Source organism: Centrocercus urophasianus, unplaced genomic scaffold (assembly GCF_019232065.1).
Source record: "Centrocercus urophasianus isolate 14NV4802_14NV808 unplaced genomic scaffold, USGS_Curo_1.0 seq_10, whole genome shotgun sequence".
In the NCBI taxonomy this organism is placed as follows: domain Eukaryota; kingdom Metazoa; phylum Chordata; class Aves; order Galliformes; family Phasianidae; genus Centrocercus; species Centrocercus urophasianus.
In genome coordinates this window covers 94,357,569-94,376,739 of record NW_024884142.1, presented here as the reverse complement: position 1 = coordinate 94,376,739, position 19,171 = coordinate 94,357,569, and the positions used below count along the sequence as shown (strand labels likewise).

At 40.9% G+C, this 19,171-nt stretch overlaps 1 protein-coding gene across 1 annotated transcript in view; it reads right to left on the bottom strand.

The window, feature by feature from the left end:
* The window catches only part of LOC122164737 (ALK tyrosine kinase receptor-like), a 31,593-nt gene that overhangs the window by 636 nt on the left and 11,786 nt on the right, over positions 1–19,171 (bottom strand). The window contains exons 4-8 of the mRNA XM_042826984.1: positions 10,078–10,240; positions 5,390–5,540; positions 3,391–3,522; positions 2,339–2,483; positions 1,011–1,119 (exon numbers count right to left, since the gene is read on the bottom strand). Coding sequence (XP_042682918.1) covers positions 1,011–1,119; positions 2,339–2,483; positions 3,391–3,522; positions 5,390–5,540; positions 10,078–10,240 — 700 coding nt within the window. The remainder of the gene's footprint in view (positions 1–1,010; positions 1,120–2,338; positions 2,484–3,390; positions 3,523–5,389; positions 5,541–10,077; positions 10,241–19,171) is intronic.

Genomic DNA, 19,171 nt, shown 5'->3' with positions numbered 1-19,171 from the left:
CATGGAACAAGTCAGAAGCATAGCACAGTCCATGTATTTTGTACAAGCATGCAAAGATCCCCCCACCCCCTACAAAAATGGCTTTTCTTCTTTAACCGCCTTCAGTACAAAGCAAAATTATATCATGTGAGGCATTCTGTTGGGAAAAGAAGCATTACACAGAAACATTGGTACAAAGCATGCACTCATTTAGACTCATTATTTTCTCTCAGAATTTCAAGTGTATCATGGACTTGATTTAAGCTGTGGAGAACCAGGGGTTAAGAAGTCCACCACAGTGCAGATGGCTGAAGAAACTATGAGGCCCAGGAGATTAAGGATTAGTAGAGATCTTGAATCTGGTCCACACCAGTTATAATCAACATAATGCCATCTGACAGCTGTCCTGAGACGCACATGAAATTAGTTCCTTGTTGCCTGAAGTCAACACCACCATCATTAAGAGGGGTCCTGGCTAGCAGCCTGAGCACAGGAACCACGGAGCAGTGGAGCCGCTCTGCCCCCAGAGACCACCTGTGTAGGACTGAGGCCCTCCCATAGCAGGGCAGGGTGGAAGCAGCTGCACCCTTCACCCAGCATCAAATCTGGCATCCAGTCTCCAAAGTACTCAAAATACTGGAGCTGGCAGTGGAGCACACAGCCTACAGCTCCTGCTTTAGCATTATAACCCAAAAATGGATGGCTCAAGAATCACAGAAGGATCTTGATGGCACATTTTCCAGACTGCAAAGCCAGGATTGGAGCTGAAGGACTGACATCTGGCTATGCTCTAAGAGTAAATGCCATACGTTCATCTAGTGATAAAAAGGCAACACACAAACATACTATTACGTAACAATCAAATATGCTAGCTACAGGAGAATTATCTATCAGCCTTTTGCTGACCATTAGCACTAAAGGAGGGGAAGGGACACCTTGAACACGAAGCCACTTTACCTATATATCCTCCGCCTCCTCCACCTGAGGAGCACCCCCCTCCACCCCCTCCGAAACCCCCTCTTGTCTCCCACCCCCACTTCTTCATGGCCTGGGGGCAGGATCTTCCTCCAGTAGCACCTTCCAGCAAGGATTTTCCTGACCACAGGAAGGAAGTGTTATCATTCCAGCCACCTCCACCACCTGTGGTTAACAGAAGAGAAAAAGCATAGGCAAAGGTCATTTTCTTTTTTTGTAAAAAACAAACACCTTAGGGATCCACTGAATGAGCACTTACTCAAAGCATCTCAGCTGAAAGAACAAATTTCATTCTGTGGTTAGAAGAGATGTCCTTTCTAACCAGTCCTACAGTGACCTTACTTTAGGGCTTTGATCATGTTAACCACCTGCACTTCTTTTTGCCTATCATATGAGGACTAGTATTTCCAGTGGAAAATGTCAAAAGATATCCCTACCTACTCTCCAAGCACATGCTTCTAAGCTTACAAAGTGTTCTCTTCCTCTTTGCATAAAACAGAATGTTGTTTCTAACGTGGAACAAAAAGAATTCAGTGGAAGGGATGCAAAAACATGTCAAAAGGGCTGACAACAGCAGGACTAGGGGAAATGGATCCAAGTTGAAGGAGGGAAGATTTAGGTTGGATGTTAGGGGGAAGTTCTATACAAGGAGAGTGGTTAGGCCCTGGAACGGGCTGCCCAGGGAGGTTGTGGATGCCCCGTCCTTGGATGTGTTTAAGGCCAGGTTGGACAGGGTCCTGGGCAACCTGATCTGAATGTGTGTGTTTGGTGGCCCTGCTAGGCAGGGGGGTTGGAACTACATGATCCTTGAGGTCCCTTCCAACTAGGGTGATTCTGTGATTCTGTCCCACTCTGCTCTAAAAACATAGTCACCTGTGATTCAATTTCAACTTTGTAGATTGCTCAATACAAGGTCTCTTCACAGAGACTCCTAGCTAGCACACAATTATTCTCCTTTCACATAAGCCAAAGAAACTATATCTAAAATAGTGTAAAGAGCTGTATGGTCTTATCATCATAGCAAACTCCCTCAACAATCATGACTTAGCAGAGTGTTGTTAGAGTTAGGGTAGTATGATTAGGTAGCGGTTGGACTTGACGATCTTTAAGGTCTTTTTCATAGAATCATAGAATTGCTGAGGTTGAATTCCATGATCAAAATAACAAACTTCGCTTATCAGAGATCCAACACTATTTTACCAGCACTCCACCGTTTCTCATATCCTTATTTAGGCCAAGTATCCTGCACTGTGGGTACATCCTACACATCTGTTGTACTTCCAGGCTCCTCTGAATGTTTTCAGAAGCTTCACTTCACCTCCACAGAATCTGGGCGAATCAAATACTCACAATGGTTTTCTTAAAAAGAATAAATTTTTCTTACCTGCAGCTCCTGAATTTCCATTCAGCCCTGGAACAGAGGAATCATTCTCCAGCCTTTCTGGATGAAATGTGTCTGTTTTGGCTCTGTAGGCCCTGCCACCACCTCCTGCTGCAATTATCAAGGGGACTGGTTCTCCATTCTCCATCTTAAGTTCAGAAGTAAAGGCAGTATTCAGACTGAGTCACACACACAAATGGAAGTTCAACCATGTGCTTGTTACTGCACCTTACACTAAGCAGGCATTTAGGACTGCTGAAAATATAAATTACCACTGCATTATTTAGGCACCAACATCCAAAAGACTAATGAATAGCACTAGTTCTACCAGATCTACAGGGAACAGAGGCAATTGGCAGCTCTGTGAATTATAAATCATGTAATGTTATCATGTTATAAGCTTCATCAAGCAAAACAGCTAATGTGTAATGCCCTACAGTGCACTATAATGTCTGCACTTATAAAGGACTGCTACACTAGAAACTGTCTGAACATGCAGAGTTACACAAAAGTACATAGAAGTCAGTCTGTTCAAACATATTATTCACCAGGGTGAAACTGGTGTTTGGAAAGAGTATCATCTCAGACAAGGCACAACAGTACAGATGGCTTCTAGCTGTAGAGTTGCCCATACAAAAACACACAGACTACCTTCAGCTTTTCTTGTTGTTACATCATTTAAGTTAAATATCTAGCTGAAGTCTCATGTTCTACAATGACATATTCAAATAAAAAGGAATTCGCCCTTTGCTGTAGGTATTATGCTTCAGAATCTTAGTTTGCATTGAAAAAAAAATAAAAAATCTGTTTCCAACCGTTGCAAAGCCAATTCCAAGCCACTAAAGTGAGCATGGCAATACCGTGAAGCCATTCTAAGGCATGTGAAAAGCCATCTCTGCTCTCTACCTCTCTATCATCTGGAAATGAAGGACACCCTGAGTTCTTTGTGGTCCCTTTCTCACAGGTGTGTAAAATAGCTATTTCAGGCTGTGATACTGGAGGCAATTGGCAGTACGTATTCATGCTGAAGGTGCACAAAGACTATGTTTCCATACCTTAAATATATAAGTTGCACCTCCCCCGCCTCCACCTCCTCCTGCCCATTCATTGACACTTCTGTTCACACGTATCTCCTCTTCAATCACATTGTTCTCTCCAATGCAGACTTTCTGTATAACGTCATTGGTCTGCAAACAGAAGAGCAGGGCTGAATTCTGAAAATAAATTTCTAAGCTTTATGGCCTCTCAGCCCTCTCAAACCATGTTTATCAAGAGCTGAAGTGTACTGGAGGCTCACACATGTACCAGAGCTAACCTAAATAGTCATAGCACGCACAGTAGCGATGAGCTCAGTGTAGATTAATCCAGCAGCACTAATATTGCAATTACCAGAGCTAGGATGTTCAAAGCCTATGAAAAGAACTGCTATGCCACCTTCAACTGCAATGTTGACACAACATTAAAGAAAATATTTAACTAGAAAACCCCCACAATTCCTATCCAGCATTTTTTTTCCCCTCCACCATTTAGCTCCAAACATAATGAACCTTCCACATCAGGCAAATCACTGAATTCACTGACTTATTTCAAACACAACATTAAGCTATTGTTTCTAAGTACTTCTGGACTACAATCTAAAAACAAAACAAAACGATAACTCCTGCTTCGGTTTTAAATTGGGGCATTAAGTGCATGGAAAGATGGGTTTTGCTTTGAGTTCTTGTAAGTCACAGGCTCTGCTTCTTGCTTATTTTTTTCCTATAAGTTTCACCTGAGTAACCCTGTCTTGTTATGTACACCTTACTCACTAAGCTAATGACATTTTAAGGAAAAAATGCACAAACAGTTGTACAGTAAAACTGTTATGTTTCTACCTACTCCCACATATGTATTTCCTTTTGGGAGACCTAATAAAAGCATCTTCCTCAAGTTACAAACTATTCTGTTGACCAGAAAACAGTGCGCCAGAAAATGAATGCTATCTACTTAGAGTTTGTGGACTTGTCTACGGAGCAAAACAACCCCTCTCCTTTACCCTTCCCTTAATTGACCAGAACTTGGGTGGGGATGATTAATATGATGACAAAGTCAATGACTCAGAGGGGCCACTAGATTACAACTGAATTAAAAAAAAAAAAATCCTTCACAGCGAAGACATAACTGATTACAATCCAATCTAGTAAAGGTCCCTTCTACAAGTCAATACAATCTCTCTGCTTCAATGAAAGAATTACATTAGCACTCAATAAATTCTCACTGAGATTACAGAGACCTGAAATTTAATGACTCCATATATTACACTGAGCTGGAATGCCCTAGTTATAGATGTTAGATGGAAGTTTGAGTTAGGGCACTTCTTATTTCAAAGAGGCTTCATATTTATGGTTTGTTTGTAGATGCGTGTAATTCCAGGTTTAACATTATTTATTTCAGCACATGGCCTTGAAAACCCCACTTTCTTGTCTGCATCTTTCAAACCTTCTCTGCTCTAACAGACAGAGAAACTTTCACTTCCTGGATGCCAGACATCCAAAAGTTGAGAAACACACAGCATTTAAATGCCCAGCTCAAGCCTGTAGGTGAAATTCCAACAGATAAGGCTTAGTTCTACTCATAACAATCTCTTAATCCCAAATCCTCCGAAGTATACTAAAAGATCAACAGAGTACTGCAAATGGCAGAAGTTGCTCCTTTCCATCTAGATATTTGCAGCAATGCTTAGCTAGCACCACGAAAATCAGGGCTGTCTCATCAGGAATTCATTTGTCTCTCCCAATCCCCCACAGAAAATAAACACCAATGGGCACTGTGAGGTGGGTATTTCCCATTGCAGAGTATTGTGGCAGTTGTAGGGTTGGACTGAACAGCAGAGCAAAGCCAAAGCTCTGTGAAGTCAGAGGAAAGGAAGGCAGGGTTGACTTCTCCCTCTGCAGATCCACACAGGTGCTCTGAGATACACAGATTAATCAGAAGCCTATAGTATTACCTCTGTAAACAGACAAAATTCCACCAGTTTGTAAGCATTACAACAAAGTAAAAAGGACAATCTCTTACACTAGGGCAAGCATCTTCTCCTTGCTGTCCCACCAAGATATACAACGTATCATCCTTCTGGAGGTCAAAAATTCCCAGTACAGACACGCCATGGGATCTCACCATGGTGTTCTTCCCTCCTTTCCCACCAGCAGCTCCATAACCTGAGATGCTGCAGGAAAACAAACACAAGAACGTGCATACAATCAATGAATATAAAGACGTTATAATTATGAAATAAACCAGAGAGTTTAGCTCAGCAGGTTATAATAACAAAAAGAGAATAGATAGAATGCTTACCTGCACCCTGGGCTCACTGCAAAACTCCAGAGGAGAGATCTCCAGATGAGATCCTTCCCCACTGGCAGCCAGCTCTTAAATAGGTCTAGCAGAGGTGCAGCCAGGCTCCACCCCTTCCAGCAGCACAGCTGAATTGCCTTCACCTGTGCTCCCGTGGCTCAGGTGATCAATCAGAAGTTCAGGCTGCGATGCAGCAGTTCCCATATAAATGTGGTACCTGAGTTGTTCCAGATAAGTGGAAGCTAATATCAATGACTTATGGGCACTGAGTGCTTTGTACACCTGAACTGTACACAGTGTCACAGGACCTTGCCCCAAAGACCTGACAACACTAAATACAAAAAAAAAAAAAAAAAAAAAAAAAAAGCTTGAAGAATGAAGTCTTCTGTTCTGTGTGAGTCTACGAACTTGGGTAGCTGCAAAACAGATTCTTTCACACTGCTGAGGACACACTGCGCAAGTCCCTGTAGTTTCAAATTTTAGTATATGTAACATATCTTGTTTCCCAGAAGGCATGCCCTTAAGAGGTTTGCAGTGAGCGCTGCAAAGATCAGAAGCAGTAGAGCTAATGAGTACAGCACATATGGCTAAATAGAACCTTTTGCACAATATTGACGGGGAAATTTGAGAAAGCAGACTATCACCGGTCCCAGTACAGTAGACCAGATGGGAAACAGTTCTCAAACTTCCAGGAACAGAATGAAAAACAGTAAATGGGCACACTACTGGCAGTAAATAGGGAAGGCAAAAGCCTCCTGGCTTAACTCACAGTCACCATGAACATCACACTGTCTCCAGCCAGGAGCAGCTAGTTTGCACGCAGAGGCTGCTGCGGTCTCAGGTAAGGCACTTGGACATTTATTCCAAGTAATCAAGATTCAGAAGTCCTTACTATCGTTGATATACTCAAAAATTGGACTGCTCAGATCCTCCCTCTCCTTTTCTATGTACATAAACATCTTACACATTTGAAGCAGTTTTTACCATGAGACTGCAAAGCATGTCATAAATATCATGAAACACACATTTCTGCTGCAACAAAAGACATAGTCACTTGACTTCATCAGCAAGTGAATGGTGGCAAACCAAGCTAGCTCAGTTTAGATCTGAAATAAATAGGTGATTTTCCAGTGACTTCCAGCTATTTCTGTGAGAGTAAAATTCAACCTGGAGTGTGTAAACAGTGATGCAAGGCTGAAGATACAAACTTTTTCCTTGTCTTCCTACCTATTCCACTAAGGATGCTCTCCTTAACTCCTATCCTTTAGCATATGATGGGTTTTTGCCCTGCACAGTCCTGCAGGCTGAAAGCAGAACAAACCAGCAGAGCTCAGTGTGTATGAGCACCCTGACCAGGTCAGGCGGTCAGCTTCCTCCCTCAGGGAACAACCAGCTCACTTTCAGCTAGCTCTTGCCCCGAAAGGAACTCACCTTATGACACCACTACGAGGCAGCCAGCCTGGAGCAATTTCAATGTCATAGCAAACATGGAGCATCAAGTGCCTCATAAAGCAGATTAGATCCTTGCAACGTGACACGACTGTGTTCATGCCACTCTCGGTAACCAAAGCAATCATTTCTCAGTAAGGCTGCACTGGAGCCAGCAGAAAAAGTGATAAACACACAGTACTGGGCTCCCCTGAGGAGACACTGCATGAACCTGAAGACTGAGCTAAATTTACTGTAGAATTTTGGAATGCTTAATGAAGTGCGCTGTCAGGCACAGCAAGCTGGCACAGTTAATCGGCTGCAATTAGGGCCATATTTTTCTGTGCATAAACAGATTTTGCATATAAGCAATGATATCACAAAATTTGAGAAAACCCATTTCTGCCTCATTCAAAGGCTGCAAACAAATAATAAATGGCAGGTTTGGGAAACAGTCATTCCATATTTAAAATGTGTATTGCTATTTAAACAGATGGGTTATCTTGACTTCAGGTGAGAGCAGGATCCCTCTCCTTAGGCAAGACTTTCTTCTATGGGAGGGATACACTTAAACCACATTGGCCTTGAAGAAAGTCACATTACCTGAGAATATATAAGCAAAACACAGCATACCTTCCTAAAAACTTCAGGAACGAGCAGCATGTGCATAGGGCACTGACAGTACAAGCACAGCCTTGTGTTTTTGTTTTACCTTACAAGAAGGGACAAGAGAAATGAAAATTGTGGAAGTGACACCAAATGATCATACAGAAAAATAGACCAAAGGTTCTTGCTTTAAAAAATGAATAAATTTGGTTAATGGATGAAATGTAATTTGTTACAGCTTGCTTCTTCATAGTTGATCATAGGCATAGATGTTGGATGACAAAGTCTTCTGAATGCTTTGAAGACAATCTAGATAGAAAAAATATTCTTTTATACTGCCTAACTTTATTATTATTATACAATGCTCACCTCATGGTATTGAACCAGCTTACTTTGTCTGCATCAGCACTGGAGCATATAAGAATGCAAACTTCAAATGAAGCAGTGTACAGTGTGTGCAGCCTACCCAGGCCTTCACAGATTGTGGGGTAAGCTTATGTTAGCAGAGTTTTGTGAAAAGTTAAGCTTTCCGTCTCTGAGAGTTAATAAAGCATATTTTGCCTTGTGTTCACATGATCTATATTCAGCTTATTCAATTACTAGATATGTAACTCACTGTGCTGCATTACACAGTGCAAGACGCACTGATGAACCATACCAGCTTTCTAAAGAGCCCAACAGCCAGCTGGAGGATTTTATCTCTGGGTCAAATAAATTGGAGGTGAGTAGCAGATGGACCTGCAGGATTCGCAGTGCAGTAGGCCTGCAAGGGAAAGCTAAATACAGGCTGTGGATTTAGACTCTGGAAAGCCTACTGCTGATATTGCAACTTGATGTTTTCCTAGAGCTGTGCTATGCTGTGGGGGTCCCTCCTGATCCTCCAGCAGCTCTGAATCAGGAATATGTCAAGATAATTTAGGTCCACAGTTGCTGCCTCCTTTCCTCAGGCTGTGAATTCTCTACAGCAGCCTTAGGAAGCACAGAAGAGAATGTCATCTAGTTAATGATATTAGCCATTTATTATCTATACTGAACTAAAAGCCTGTTAGGTCATTTATAGGACCTTAAATATTTACGTCCCTCCCGCAGGAGCCTCATTTCACCCGTGGTTTGTATTGTGTAGCAAAAATCAGCCTACAGTTGCACTAAAATTTTGGCTCTTTCTTGGCCTCCAATATTAAAGAAATGACAATACTGTAATTTTATTGCCTCTTCTCTTTTGGGCTATACTTTATATCCTTATTTACTGAATGCTGGTCCTGAAAAATTCTTTTCACCTCAGGCAACTCATTTTTGATAGTTGAGTAAAATATCATGAATGCTTTCTTCATTATCATCAATCCTTCTGGTAACAGGCACTCCAGCAGAACTTGAGCATAGCCTAACCTAGCCACTTTCTCATAACTGCTTTGCAGCAGACTTCTGTTAGAGACTGGTACCTACCCCCAGTATATATATTTTTTCAATAAGACTAAAAAAAAAAAAGTAACAAAAAAAAACCAAAAAAACAACAGAGAAGGTGACAGTAAGTTTCAATTGAAATTTGTCCAAAGACTACACTAGAATTTTCTGCTTCAAAATCCATGACACTATCATTAGTTTCAATAGGGAATGCTGCATTAAAAATACACTAGATAATAATTGATTCATTGAGACAAAGTGGTGCATGTTATGGCTTGATGTTGCTATTCAGATACAATGGGCTAAGCTCTGCACCTTTCCTCCCAGCAGGAGCAAAAATAGGAAAAGAAAAGTGGTAAAAATCAGCTTAAGTTGCATTAAATTGTACCTGATCATCTCCCTTTAAGGACAACTCTGTAGGGGGATTTAAGCATTTTAACTCTCAGTGTCAAAGCCTAATACTTTGGTGGCTGGCTTCCAAAATCAATTCTACAGTGCTGATAGGCATACAGACTCAACCTACTATATCTAGTTCCAAAACAGAGCAGACGCTGATGTAATCTGTCCTGTAAGAAAAGCTGACAGAGTTGTACCTCCTATATCAGATGAAGAGTGAGAAAAACTGATTTTGATGCCAAAGTTCAATGGATAGCATATAGGATGCATTGACCTTGGCTCAGGGAGGTCAAATACTGACTTTTCAGTTACTTATAAAGCTCTCCCATCCTCTAAGGTATTTAGGTTGAATATTTATGTGCTTCAGGACAGTTGTTTCTTCTCTTCTCCATTTCACTAGGTAGTAGCATCTGCTGGACAACAAATCTAAAACTGGAAAGACTGGAAATCACAAAATCAAGGAGAAGTAGATCTGCCTAAATTTCTGAATACAACACATACACGTCTAGCACGTATCCACAGCTTGGAGAAATTCTAACACAAACACATGTTATAAGAGCAACAGATGTCTCCCTTACCTGTATGTGTTGGTTGCTGGTACTCTCCAGATTTGAATGCCTTGGAGAATCCCCTCAGCTCCGACAATCACACTGAGGTTGGAGTTCCTGTAGGCATCATTGCATTGGCTCTGTGTTGGGCCATAGGCTCCACTAGCACCACATGTTGTGAACAGCCAGTGATCTGAAATGAGAACGTAGGCAAACCATGCTCTGAGCACACAAAGATCAAGTAGCTGCTCTGCTCTTCATCCACTCTTTGTTATTGCCATATCAAGAGAAGAACTTGGCCCTTGAGGTTTTAGCCAGAACAAATATTTGCACAATTCTTTCAAACGTCTCATAACACTGTACAGCTTTGACAGCTTCTCATCTAAAACTTCTCAAAACTGCTACAATCATGTTACTTTTTCTAAGGCTCAAAAAGGTAAAGATAACAGAGTAGAACAGAAGTAAAATGCACTAACTTCAAGAGTGTGCATTTTAGCCATTTCAGCTCATATTTATATTTGACCATTGAACCTATTTTGTATGGGAAAGTAGCTGTTAATTAGATAAAAGCCTGTAAATATGACATTTCTCAGTGAGTACAACATAACAGTAAACTGATAACTTTTTGAATAATGATTTAGATGAGATTCAAGTTAAATTTCAGAAGTCAGAACACCTAACTGGTCTGTAGAACAAGCATACAGCTCTTCACGTTATAGTTCAGATCTTTGGAAGTAAATCAATGCAGATCCATTGCAGCCTTTTTCACCAAATGGAAAGACCAGCTCAGTACAAATAGATTTCTAGAACATGGCTTTGATGATTTGTGCCTCACAAACCTGAATTTTAATTTGAATACATGATGCCAGCATGTTGCAAGATCACAGTGCTCTTACAATACCTACCTCAACATATTGGATCATAAATAAGGAAATATTGCCTTCGTAATCAAAACTAACCTCTAGATGGAAAATAAATAGACTGGGCAGTTTTTGGTGCACATTGCGTGATTTATCATCCATATTTGTTAACAAGCAAATCCACACAATCCAATGAACTCTATTATTGGAGTTCATCCTAGTGACAGAGAACATGGCAGTATAATAAACTGCCATTAAAGGCAAAAGACTTGGAACATGTCTAAAGAAAATATTATTTTTATAAATGATGCTGGGTCAGCCAATTCTCCTTCTAGCATTGGCAAAGGGTAGCATTTTGCCACCCAACCTTCTCTACTGCAATACAACATATGCAGGCTTTTTCAGAACTAACTAGCTCAGAAAATGAGAACATTAGCTAGATTCTGCTTCTTGGTATCTGACACTATTTTCTGAGCAGCCCTGGTCCAGAACTGATAATGAACAAGTGTCTGGACAAGAAAGGCAAGCACTTCTACCATTATTGCTGCTGTGGCAGCTCACCTGTCAGAAATAAAGGCAACACAGTAGTAAAGCCAACCACAAGTTTTCACAAACTAATCCTGGAGACGGACTAAATTCATTTTTCAATGCATGAAATGGATCAAACAATTTGATAGTAGTGCAAGAAATAAAGTGGCTGGTACTTCCGAAAAACCTTCATAACTGAGCCCTGGCAGCTCCTGAAGTAATGCAAAACTGCTTTAGGAAAGCTTCCCTATCTAAGCATTGCTGAGAGAATAAGCTCTTACGTCTTACTGCAAAATCTATATCACCTCTCCTCAAGACCACCCTCCAAGGACCTTCTAGGGACTTTTCTACTGTTGTATATAGATGCACTTATTTTACTTTTTCTCAAATCCCTCAGCAATGGATGGCTATATAAAGTCTTAAAATTAGTAGATAGCAAATGGAATAATTCCCCTCTCCTCCTCGGACACCAGTACACTCCCCTTCATGAACAACAGGCAAGAAGGGAAAGCACCTAAGAAAGCAAGCGAGCCTGAAGGTTCTATGCAAAATGCTTCAGTAGCTCTGATTCTGCAAATAACTTACAGCCTTATACCTAAAGTTACTTATGTTTATTATTTTTATTGGGGGAAAAAAAAGAAAAAAAAAAACAATGAAAAAACCCATCATCAAAAACAAAGTGAAATTTCACACAGAATGGAAGATGAGACACCTTCTGTCAGCTATCACAGCAATTTAACATTGCAGCATCCCAGTGGGCTAAGCCACCTGCACTGAAACATATGTTTAGTAAAGCAGACAGGTAAATGTCTTTGCTTGGAACAATAAGAAGCCATTTGGATGTCTCTGGTGAAACATCAAAAATGTTCCCAATGGTAGCAGCAGGTGACCTTCAAGAGGACAACATACCCAAAAGATGAGAGAATTATATGGAAAATGGAAAGGGATATAACCTAACACAGACCACAGCATGTGCATACTGCTGCTATGGTTAAGCTTTGTATTTACAATTTACTTCATTTAAACAAATTTCCATCCTTAGTTATCTGCTTACATGGCAGAAGTCCCTATAGACTGTCACAAGTGCAACACATGGCATGGCTGCACCTGCAAGAGGCAGCTCTTGACTCTCACTGGGTACCATGGGCAGGGGATCAATTAACTACATCTTATTCCAAAATGCTTTGTAATGATCCTCTGTTTCCTTAACCAGCGCAGTGCCCTGAAAGAACAGAAGAAAAATGCCCTCCTGCTGTAAACATCATACCACTAAATCTTGAACTGAAAATGTTTGCTATTTTCTGCTTCTTCGATAGCCTGTAAGATGCTCTCTTCCAGAGCACAGGCAGTATCAGTGTAAGACCAAACCATGCTGGTGATACAAGATTAGTGAATGCTCATCTCAGCTCTCTGAATTTGACTTTTAAAGCAGAGCACAAGAGATCTGGAAAAAAAAAGCCAGAGATATGCTATGACTGGAGGTGTGACATAAGGAGCCTGGAGATGACTGAGCACAGAAGGAATTATCTTAGATTTCAATAGCGGTCCTGCTGTATTGACACAGTGGAATATGCAAGACTGCATCTAAAGCCTACGTGGTTCTGCACTTGCTGCATTCTGTGCAAGCAAACATATCTAATTGCTCAGTTCATGTAGATGGTCGGCAGGAATGAAGACATACTTCAGAAGCAGCAGAGCTGTGGTGACATCCACAATAAAAACCAACCAAAACAGTTGGAAAAAGCCAGGCCAAAGTGATGTCTGACTGCAGCTGATGTCAGGGAACAAGGGTTTCAGTAAAAGCCTACAGTCAGGTATTGCATGATATCCTCATTTGTCACTACTGCTCTGACCTGCAAAAAGTAGTTTTTCTCTTGTTTATCTCCACTTTTATTTTTTATACCAGAAGCCATTCCAACACCTAACAGCTTTGCTGCTGAATTAAATGGAATAGAATGCAGCATGGGAAGAAGTTGCCCCTCATTTCAACATGAATAGCACAGATAGGCCTCAATTACAATTTTGGATACAGATAAAAAACCTTTCATTTCCCTTCCTCTTCTCTCTTAAGTTTCACAAATCTCATCCTCAATCTGCAGAAACAACAGTAGCTGAAAATCTTAAATCGGTATTAAAACAGACTCAAAGTACTCCCTACCTTAGATAACCCACCATTTCTTTTTAAGTAAGAATAACTGTTCTTTTTTAGAGCAAGAATAACCACTCATTCGTTCCCTGTAATGTATAGATTTTCTCTTGATTCTCAAAATGACTGCAGTATGTCTCTTGAGCTCAGGACCTCAATGTGTTGCTGCCTGCCACAGCACAGCAGCTCACCCTAATTCCATCCAAAGCATTATTTTCATCTCCAAAGACTACAGCAGCAGCCCTGATCCCAAACTCCTTAAGCAGGCAGCTGAGAAGCACTTCTTTTTTTCCCCACTCGCGTACAACCACGATCCATTGCACACTGCATGGCACTGCCTCTTCAATCCGCAGTGTGTGATGGGGAGCACTGCTGGCACTGCTTTGGAATTTTGCCTGACTTCATACAACATACAGATGCCTGATTTCCAGAAACAGCTGAGAATTCCCATGATGAAAGTTAACAGGAAGCCAAATGCAGGGTCCCTAATAGATTCTGCCATGGGCAGTTGCAAGATGCTAACTGGATTTAAGAACTGGAAATGCCTGCTTAGTGTAGGGGAAAAAAACAAATGAATTGAGATTCAGAATTGGGGTATTACATTTCAGTGAATAATTTATATATTGATAGAATGCCCACTTTCATGGGAAATTTGGCAAAGAACTATTTGGTCTGTTGCCTGCTCACCCACACACCTGCCCTCCTCAAGCTGCCTGGGATGCTTCCCAATACACTGCTAAGTACCCAGAAAAAAAATATTGTGCAAGAAATGCCATTTACCCCTATTAAAATAGATTAAAAAAAAAAAAAAAAAATCCTTCTTCCCAACTTTTCTTCCCAATTAGATTTACTGATATATTTACATATGTTGACAATTATTTTCTTCTTTAGAGCAAAAATTCTCATTTCTGCACTGCTTGGCTGGGTACATAAGATGCACAGCAATTAACAGTGCTGGATTTCAGCTGCAGCAAAGGGGATGGATGCGTAGTTCAAGCAAAGGAAAAAGAACAAAAGCCCACAAGACTTGAAATGATTAATTATTTTGAGGCTCTGATACAACTCACAGCCCAAGGCAGCGCTGCTGCAAATAACAACAAACAGCAAAGAAAAGAAAACAGAGGCACAAAGCCTAAAGCGCATTTGTACTGCTAACACAGAAAGCAATTTGACTGTCATATGCAGCATATGAACCCCACATCACAAAACAGCCGCTGGCATTTTAGCTATACCTCAAGGATCTAAATGTATTAAATGGCATTTGTTAAATTAAGCTGGTTTGAACCAAGGTTCAACTTGTTCCAAACCAAAGCTTTCCTGTGATTTGAGGAAATCACAAACTATGCGCCATGGTGCTGGGCATCTTTTGGAATCTGAAGTAAAGCAGTGGCAAAATGCATCAGTGCAATATAACTATGTGTGGGCACTATTAGGGACACATTGCCACGACCTCTATTCAGGCAAGAGGCTATCTCACTTCCACTAAACTAATAAAAATTAAAAAAAGAGTGAATAAGGGTTATAAAGCCTACCATTTTGGGAGCACAAAAACCCCAGTGGCTAAAATTATGGAAGCAATTAATTCTGTTAATTGTCCCTCAGGGACTTCATTTCACTAAGGCAGCTGTGAATGAACACAATGCCATGGACAAGCAGAACACTTCCTTCATCTGTTTGTAAAAGCATTCACAAACTCCTTTGAAACATCTGACCCATAAAGGAAGTCAGAAGCTGACTCAAGGCCAGGCTGGATGTGGCTCTGTGCAGTCTGGTCTGGTGGTTGGCGATCCTGCACACAGCAGGTGGTTGGAACGACGTGATCATTGTGGTCCTTTTCAACCCAGGCCATTCTATGATTGTAACAGGAGACCAGTGACATTTGGCTGCCATTGATGAAGGCAATGGAAGACTTGGACATATTTTTCAGCTTAACGAGAGCTGCTGCAATTACGAATGTATATCAGATCACACCTCAGTGCCATTTCATGTAAATACACATAACTTCTTTCTTGTTTTAGAATTTTCTTATATGTCCATCTAGATAAAGGAAACACCATCAGGGCATCCTTTGAGGAAACTTTCTGTGGTCAGTATGACAGGGCAAGGAGCTGGCTTTGAACAATGATGAGAACGGTTTGTTTCTTGCTACATTCAGGAAGCAGTAACTAACAGAGCAGCATGAAGAAAACTAATTTCCATAAAGGCTGCTTAGCGGGAGATACTAATAACTTTTTGGATTTTTTTTCTCATTTAGAATTGCAAAGGGTAATAGAAACACAAGATGGATAACAGAGACCAGGTCAGGAGGAGGCAGCAAAATTATTTCAAAACCTTTCCTCAGATTTATAGCAGTTTCTGCACAGTTTAAACTGTTGTTTTTAAAGAGTAAAGGCAGATTTAAATTTTAAGCCTAAAATCTGTTTATTCCAATGGTTTGTTTAACTCTAGAGAGCAGGAATTCCAATTTAACTTTGCTGTGTTGCTTCTCAGTACTGTACCTTTGCCATTTTTAATCCTCTAGAGAAAGCAAGTGCAAACACTGCAATGAAGAAATTCATGCCTGCATCATCTGAGATCCCACTACCCATCCATCTCTGAACATTTTCTATCACTTTCAGAATGCTTCTTTTGCTGAGGAGGAGAGTACTAAGCCATTTGTTCACTGTGTTAATTGATGCTTAATACAAAAATACAATTCTGCAGATACCTTTATTGCATTACACCAACAGTTCAGTTAGTATAATTGCGCACAAAAAGCAACCAAATGAAATTTTCTTCTACTTAATACTCGCTTTGCTGTTCCTTTCAGCTCCTTCATCTGATTAACTAATGTGACTCAGAGCTCTTCCGAGAAACAACCATGTAAGTACTTGCAACAGGACACTCTCTGATGCAAAAAACCCAAAGTCTTTGCAACCACCAAGAGTGTGGGGAAGAAACTGGAGCTGAAGAAAATGGTAATCCAGTCCAGAAGACTACGTGGTGACAGCTTCCATGCAGGAAACCATGGTCTCACAATAGCAGACCGGATGGCACAAAACAGTACAAGATTTGAGGGGAAAAAGCTTAACATTTTTTCATTCATTTTACAACCCACCACTTTGGTACCATGTACCCTGACACAAGTAAGTTGTCAGCAGGCTGATGAGACGCTGAAACATCAGAAGAGAGGCTATCCTCATGGCATTTAGGGCCTACTCAGAAGCATCAGAAATCTTTAATTAAAGCTTGAGCGCTCCATTTCTTGTTATCTCCTTCTGCCTACTGAGAATCCTATTTTCTCCCCTTGCATATCCATGATAGTCATTTGTTTACCTAGAATTCCTCATTAGTGCTCTCTGTATCTCTCTGTGCCTGAATTTTCCATATTCTTGTCTTGTCTATAAAGGGAAATTGCATTGGTTTGATTTAAATTGGCTTTTTAATTGGTTGTTCAACTCCCTGTAGAGAGCTGCTGTGGTTTGAGCAGTTGTCAGTTTTACTTAAACTAATAGCGAAGAAATTTAAAAACTAAGCTGAAGTAAGCATGCTTTACATCTGCACAACCTCTGTGCAGATTTCATCTGAAATTTCAGTCAAAAGTTCTAGTTACAAATGTGGTTGCTTCAATACTCTGGTATTACTTAATACTCTAAACAGCCTTTCTTATAACTTTTTGTCAGGCTTCTTCCAGAACCGAGTTTCACTTGCAATCTTCCTGCAAGAAGCTGGTATTCTAGTAAATGACACATTAATTAAATAACTGAACAGGAAAACCTGTCCATAGCCTTGTGGCTGTCTATCTTGCATTGCAAGTGACTGGGCAAATTCAGATCTACATGGATTTTTTGTGTGTCAGCCCTGGTCATCATCCAGAAACTTGAGAGAAGTACATCACTACTGTAGCAGTTTGGGGTCTTATTCTCCACACAGCACATTGGCCAGTCCTTTGTAAATGCCAGTGGTTAATAGATCTCTAGAAGCTTCAAGATACTTTATGGTGTGCCTGTGTTATATACTTCAAGCCTTTTGCTGGCTTCCTGTGTATGGATCACAGAGACATGCCAAGCCATGTCAAGCAATGGCAGGGCTGAAGTAATTCACTCAGTACAGGGCCTGAGAATAAAGGGGGGGCAGTGACGTTGGCAGTGATGACAATTTATTTCTTCTGCTGAAATTGGATATTCTAGCACAGTCAATGTCTGTAAGAGGTTGTTCTCAATTACAAAGGAGCAAATCCAGCCCCTTACCCTTAAAAGCAATGGACTTTTTTTGCATATTTAGTCAGGTAACCGAAGCAGTGCCTGTCTTTCAGACTGTACTCCTAGCTGCGTAGGCTGAGCTGGCTCATAGACTTGAGGAAGGCATTTTATTATTCTGTTGTCTCCTTAGCTACAGAAACAGAGTTTTTTTCCTAGTTTCAATATGATTTCTTAAGAAGGAAGTATTACAGCCAGTGAAGCATCATATGAGCCAAGGATCACATTAGCTGTAATTACTTCTGGCTGAGCTTATATTGGTCAATGCAGTCTTCAGGACTTCAGGGTGGTGATGATGCTGTTGTTTCACTCGCACAATAGTAAATATGAGGCCATGAAAGCAATGGCCTTGGCAGACTCTGCCTGAGGTTTCTTAAATGCATTACAGGATGCAGAAAGTAATAAGATTAAACCAGGGTAAAATGCATAGCCCAGGGACTAAACAAGCATCTGCACTGTTTACTGAGAGCAGGGAGCAGGGAACACGGTGATGGGTGATTCGGTACTATAGAGACCACCTTGTCCCAGAGGTGCAGAACCTGTCATTTGTTCTTGTTAAACTTACTGTGTTTGGTGACTGACCAGCAAGCTTCCTCTGCAAGGCCCCTCTATCCTGAACAGCTCCTAGCTTACTATTGTTTGCAAACTTATGCAGGCAAGCATGTAAGTCCAGATCATTTAGGAAAACATGAAAGAACCGTAATATACAGGTCCAACTCAGCCCAGTATCCTCTCATAAAGGCTCATTCTCCCTACCTAATCCTTTGCTCCTGCATTTTTCTTGCTATATGACACAGTACAGAAAATATCAATAAACTCCTCTTGGTGCAACCCTTGGCAGACACTGCAGAGATTTTCCACTGTTGGAGGTCACTTTACCAGAACTTGCTGGTTCATGTACCAGCAGCTGCTCTGCTGGGGCTAATATGTCCAGCTTTTCAATCAGGCTTGCAAGACTGTATGGAGCTTTTGATCACACTGGCTAGACTGCTGTTGGTATCAGAACTGACTTAACACTAGCGCATGTATTTCAACAGTACACTGCAGGTAGCAAAGTGAAACATAACGTAGAAGAGAACAGATTTTAAAGTAGTCATTTTAAAATAAAGGAATGGGAGAGAAGGAGACAGCACGAACAAACTCCTGTACATAAAGTAGGCGTGTACCAACCATACTCTTCTAAATTAAGCAGAGTCATATTTCAAATTGTCAGGTAATTGTCAACTTTAGCACCGTGTGAGGAGGAACAGCTGCACTCAGTGCTAAAGGTGGCACTTGTAGCCAATGCTTCTTTCCTGTATTTCCATGGTTAGCCCCCCTTCTCCAGGTAGGTCTGTGGTGCACCTCCAGGT